General features: G+C 49.3%; 1 protein-coding gene across 1 annotated transcript in view; it reads left to right on the top strand.

The window, feature by feature from the left end:
* Positions 1-421: 421 nt before the first annotated feature.
* The window catches only part of LOC122374346 (coatomer subunit delta-like), a 23,421-nt gene continuing 17,842 nt past the window's right edge, over positions 422-6,000 (top strand). The window contains exons 1-4 of the mRNA XM_043353035.1: positions 422-863; positions 3,444-3,666; positions 4,018-4,221; positions 4,697-5,050. Of these exons, the coding sequence (XP_043208970.1) occupies positions 700-863; positions 3,444-3,666; positions 4,018-4,221; positions 4,697-5,050 (945 nt within the window). The 5' untranslated portion in view covers positions 422-699. The remainder of the gene's footprint in view (positions 864-3,443; positions 3,667-4,017; positions 4,222-4,696; positions 5,051-6,000) is intronic.

The raw sequence follows: 6,000 nt of genomic DNA, 5'->3' as shown, positions 1-6,000 counted from the left end.
ATAAAAAAATATGCCCTCAGATGCTCGACCCCCCCCCCCCCCCTACCCAGCCATCAGTGGAAGACAGGACGTGTCACCTGAAAAGGAGCACAAGATATGCCTTTACTCAATGCGGTACCAGCGGTAGATACTTAGTCTTACCGGCAAAATAGGCACGGCCACGGGCGATGATAATCCACGATAGATTGGCTATAAAGGCTCAGGAAAATTGGGAGCGTCATCTAGCGAAAGTGTAGTGCTGCCACCTATGTCAAAAGCTATCTCAGTGATCTTCGGGCTGTTGACGTGTAACTTGCGTGCGTCATTTTCGTCACAGCCGCTGGGGCACTTCTGGCGCAAATACGGTAACAACAATAATGTTTGATGACATCATCAAACTTTGGGGAAAATGCTTTAAATGACATTTTACTGAGCTCAAATTTCCAATATATCTATTTTTCTCACTCTGTAGAATAAAGAAAGCTTCTTTTGGTGTCAGTTACGGTTAATTTACAAAACAAAATAAAAGCAAATCCTGGTGAATGCATCGTTGTTCGTCCTGCTGAATGACGTCACTTAAACATCGACAATGTATCAAAAGGTGTAAGGAGGTTTTGATTTGTGGTCGGGGTGCGGGTGTCTGTTGTGTGAGGGCGGTTGCTGTACGGGTGTGATAGATAAGGCATCTTTTATTTTGTTTTTGGTGACATTGAACCAAAAATGGTGTTACTGGCCGCAGCAGTTACCACTCGGTCAGGGAAAGCTATTCTTTCCCGTCAATTCATTGAAATGCCGAAGCCTAGGATTGAGGGGCTTTTAGCGGCTTTCCCGAAGCTTATGTCAGCTGGAAAGCAGCACACGTTTGTGGAGACCGATTCAGTCAGGTAAGGAAACTTTTTTTTAATTGATACAACCACCTTTTCAATCTAAAATCTGCATTTGGTGATCTTAAAGACCTTTGTCTATCAAAACACTTTTTCTAAATCAGGAGTCAGGATTTAGTTACCTACTTTTTTTCACACATTTTCTGTATATTTTTGATAACTCATCAGGCAAAAACATCACATTTTCAGTAAATGGGACTTACACGCACGCACACATACACAAGGACACATACACCCATACACACGGAGGAGGTCGGGGCCGTTCCACCACCGGTGCCGCTTCCTGGGGTGGCGATCACAGTGCCCTGCCGGCTCCCTCCACACTGACCACTTAGTCTCAAAGGTCTTTGTGGAGGTAATAGTTCTTATCTAATTACTTATCCATGCTAAATAACCTGGAAACCATTAAGGTTAAGCTACACTGACCGTCCAGGAAATTATGTGTGTGAAGTTCTGCAGAATTGTAACATTACAAATAACTCTAGAATTTCCTAAAATAGACCAGTCTGCAAAACATGGCAGCCAGCGGGACGAGGTGTTTGGGGCAGCCGGAATCCTGCCTCAAATGGGGCAGTTAGCCTCCGGGCAGCCCAATTACTGCCCCAAATGGGGCATCTACTTTGGGCGGGTTAGATTATGCCCTAAATGTACTATATATAGAGTAAAAAACACACATATCAATACATTGCCCGGGGAATTTTTAAGCTGGCGGTACTGTGACTCAGCAATTTTTTATGAAAGGATCTCCTCATTGATCAAGGTTATATATAGAGTGGCTAATGTTCCGGTAAAAATGTGATGATGACGCAGTTTGACTGTATCATTTTGCCCTGGTAACAAGGAATCAATCGGCAGCGAGGGGCGCATTTCGATTTTCAAACCATAGAGAGGCGCTACCCGGACAATGCTCCATTCTCCAATGCATCATTGAATAACTTGTATTACACCTTGTCTCATCGATGATCAGCTAGCTTGGTGGCTTATTTTTAAGTGTGGTGTGTGTGCTCGTCTCTTAACCCGCGCCCTGCTGGGGGGGGGGTGTTTGAACACCCCCCCTTGTGGTTTTTCGCGAATATCTCAAAAACGGCGGCGCGGAGCGCCGCCGTTTTTGGTACACCTTATCGTACATCAATTCTACACATGTTGTGAAAATTTCAGACCAAGGTCATTCAAGGTCAGGTAACCAGGTCACTTGAAGTGACCTCACCTCATAAAAAGTTTCAATGTCTGTCATAGCTACACCGAGTGACCGATCGCTTTGAAACTTTCAGCGATTGCTAAGAGCAATAGCATGTACAAAATGTATATCTCAGAATTTTGATATCGATGACCTAAGGTCAGGTCAATTTTGCGACCTCCCCATTATAAGTCAATGGGAGAAAATTGAAATGCGCCTCTTTTGGACAAAAGACATTATAAACACTCCCAAACACCAAATTACAAGTAGTTTAGACACACTGAACATGAAAATGGTGTCCGTGACCCTTGTTTATGCCCTGAGGTCATCTTAGGTCACGAATGGTATCTAACCGTTTTTCGCAAATAACTTTTGATAGAGGCATGCTAGAGCGATGAAAACGCCTTAGATGTGTTCAGCTCGACGATACGGATCGACTGATATGCAACATGACCCTTTCCGGTCAGGTCATGACCTTGACCTGAGGTCAAATTTTCAAGTTGACCTTTCAAGGTCAACTTATAGTTCATTCGATGCGTCTTGACGAGAGGAACACAATGCCGGTAAAAGTAAGCTCGTACAAGGCTTGGGTCAAAAGTTATTGCAGAAAAACTGTTTCCGAAAAAATCGGCTATTTTTGCAATTTTTGCCCCCTGCAGGCAAAACCGTTGACGTTAGGTCAAATCTGAGAGAATTACTCAGAAAGGGCTTTAATAGGGCCATCGAATGCGCTTTTCCGCGGCGCTGTAGCTCTATTGGTTCTCGAGTTATGCGTTGGCTTCTTAGAAATTTTCGACATTCGACCTGGAAATCGGCGAAATTTTGCCTTCAGTGACCTCTGGTGACCTGACCTTTGACCTGACCAAAAAATTGACCGAAGTGATTTCGTCATTATTTTTGACGCTCTTTCGAACGCCGCCTTCCGCGTATCGCTACGTGACCCAGGAGCCGAGTTACAAGGGGGGGTGTTCAAACACCCCCCCCCCCCCCCCCCCAGCAGGGCGTGGAAATCCAGGACCCCCAGCCGGGCGCGGGTTAATCTGTAGATCGCGGGTTCGCGACCGGTCAGTAAAGCGTTTTAGCATGTGTTCATTTCTAAGTGGCTATCACTTGACAGGACGGCAACCATCGTGAGGGCTATGCAGCACATTTACGAGTGTTCAATTAGGTCAGGTTTGGTTTGGTTAGGTTAGAATGGAGTATCTCCTGATGTCGCCTTTCCTTGGTTGCTAATATGACACGCGGCGCGTAAAACATTCATAGCCCCGGTGAAGGGAAAACTCGAACATGGCAGCAGTTTTGAATGGCAATTTCTGCGCTTTAGCGTTGATTGTAGCGCAGCCCACTTTTTCTCGCGCGCTAGACCTGTCTGTCGTCTGTCTAACCTCTCCGCATTCCCCCAGGTATGTCTACCAGCCGCTGGACCAGCTGTACGTGCTGCTCATCACCACCAAGGCGTCCAACATCCTTGAGGACCTGGACACGCTGCGGCTCTTCACCCGCGTGGTGCCCGAGTACTGCGGCTCGATGACAGAGTCGGACGTCTTCGATAACGCCTTCAGTCTCATCTTCGCCTTCGACGAGATCGTGGCGCTGGGCTACAAGGAGTCGGTCAACCTGTCGCAGGTGAGTCGGTCAACCGGTCGCTGGTGAGGGCGGTGAGGCTGCTGTATGATCATTTATCCATGCATGGACCGTTGGTGTGATATGATTTCGACTCGGTCACATCATCTGGTAAAGAAAACACCTATATTGTTTTTTGTGTCACATCTTAGCTGAGTCAGATTATGTGTAATAACTAATAAGTGATTGACCTTGATGGGACAAAGTCGTAATAAGTAATTGGGCACCCTAAAAGCATAAACTTATATGTACTTCACTCATCCATTCGCTCACTTACCCCTCAGCCTCACTCACTCTCACTCTCACTCACTCACTCACTCACTCACTCACTCTCACGCCGCTGCCTCTCCGCAGGTGCGTACGTTCGTCGAGATGGACTCGCACGAGGAGAAGGTGTACCAGGCGGTCCGACAGACCCAGGAGCGGGAGGCCAAGCAGAAGATGCGCGAGAAGGCCAAGGAACTGCAGCGGCAGAAGTACGAGGCACAGAAGAGGGGCGTCAGCTCCATGTCCTATTCGGGAGGCAGCAGCGGCGGCAGCATCAATGTCATGCCGCAGGTCGGTGTGAGGGGAGGAAGGGGAATGAGGTAGTTGGTAGTGAGGTGATGATTAGAGGAGTGTTTGGGAATTTGTTGTGGGGCAGGGTTATAGTATGAACGGGGAGTGATTATGCTCAGAGATACAATGACGAGGTTGTTTCCTGATAGTGTCAAAATGAGCTCGGGTAACGTTTGGAACGTGCACCAGGGTTGTATGTGCATTAAGCTCGCAATGGACTGGGCTTAGCTAACTATGGATAGGGACAGCTAGTCGATTGCTCGTTCGTATTTCGCTGTTTGGGTAGGCTGGCTCTGTAAGAATCTAATTCCTCATAACGCAGCATTATCACGTTCCAGTTTAATTTCCCTCGTTCTTGATAGTTTTTCCTTCAAACTTTGAAGTCAGGTCTTTACGGTTTCGTCCTCCATCAATACGTGAGCAATTATACTAGCTGCTTCGCGCCCTGTTTTGACCCCTCTCCACTCCTCGGCAGGTGGGCGACACTGCCAGCACCTACTCAGAACCTCGCCGGCCGGCCCCCGCGCCAGCACGGCCCACCGGGCCCAGTCGCGCGCTCAAACTGGGCAAAAAGGCGCGCGACGCCGACTCGTTCGTGGACCAGCTGCAGTCGGAGGGTGAGCAGGTGGCGCCGCGCGCGCCGGCCGGCGGTCCGGCGGCTGCGCGCGCCGCGCCGGCCGTGCCCGTCAGCTCCGAGCCTGTGGCGCTGTTGGTGGCCGAGAAACTGACGCTGGTGGCGCCGCGCGACGGCGGACTGCAGAACCTCGAGTTGCACGGCCAGATGACGCTGCGCATCACGGACGAGAGCCTGGCGCGGCTCCAGGTTCAGGTAGGTTCCCGCGGGATGGACTGCGAGACATGGGACGGGAGGCCGGTGACTCGGTCGACGGTCAGGTCGGGTGTCCGAGTGTCAGATTGTTCCGAAAGTCGTATGATGGGGAAGTGCTTGGTAAGGGGATTTGACTCATCGAAGCAAGTTGTGCGGTGCATATTCATTCAGCGAAGTGAGAATGAGAAAAGAAAACGAGAGCAACCAGGTTCACTTGAATTTTAAATAGACTAGAATCACATTTGAAATCAGCCCGTCTTCACGGAAAATATAAACCTTATTTTAACCGCATCTGTTCATATTTCCGTCGTAAATAGCATTGGAACATGACCGTAGAATATGAACTCTGTAAACATCGTCTTATCGATTTTGGCACACGGCCCATGCGGTGTATCGCGAAGAACATGGCCCTGCCTGGTTGTCATGGGTGAGCGTCCAAACATTGGCATTGGGCGCCTTCCGTGTCGCCATGTATTTGTGAGTTAGTCTCGGTGTCGGCGGCCTCCTGGAACAAGTGGAGTTGACAGGAGTTGACAGTCCCGACCGGAGTCGGTGTCCGAAGCGATTTTTGAAGCTGGAATCTGATCAGTAGTCACCAAAGCCGTGGAGTCTGAATCGGTTGGAGTCGAAAGTTCTGTCCGGAGTCGGAGTCGGTTTTTAGAAGCTGGAGTCGGAGTCACCGAAAATCCATCGACCCTCAGCCCTGGTGACGAGTTTGTGATGCCTACACTGGCGGCGTCCAGTTGTCATAATCGCTCACCGCCGCCGCACACAGGCACCATGGCGACGTTAAGAGAGAAACAGAAATCGTATCTGGAGTGTCTGGACGAACAGAGGAAGGGTGGTGACTTCACCTCATTCGGGAACACCATGTTCTACTCGTGCCTCTCCGGCATGGCGTCCAGCTGGTACTGCGAACTAAACAACATCGACACGTCCAAGCTGTACCC

This window comes from Amphibalanus amphitrite, unplaced genomic scaffold (assembly GCF_019059575.1).
Source record: "Amphibalanus amphitrite isolate SeventyFive unplaced genomic scaffold, NRLGWU_Aamphi_draft 001644F_arrow, whole genome shotgun sequence".
Lineage (NCBI taxonomy): Eukaryota > Metazoa > Arthropoda > Thecostraca > Balanomorpha > Balanidae > Amphibalanus > Amphibalanus amphitrite.
The sequence above is the reverse complement of the archived record's forward strand: the minus strand, read 5'-3'. Positions and strand labels throughout refer to the sequence as shown.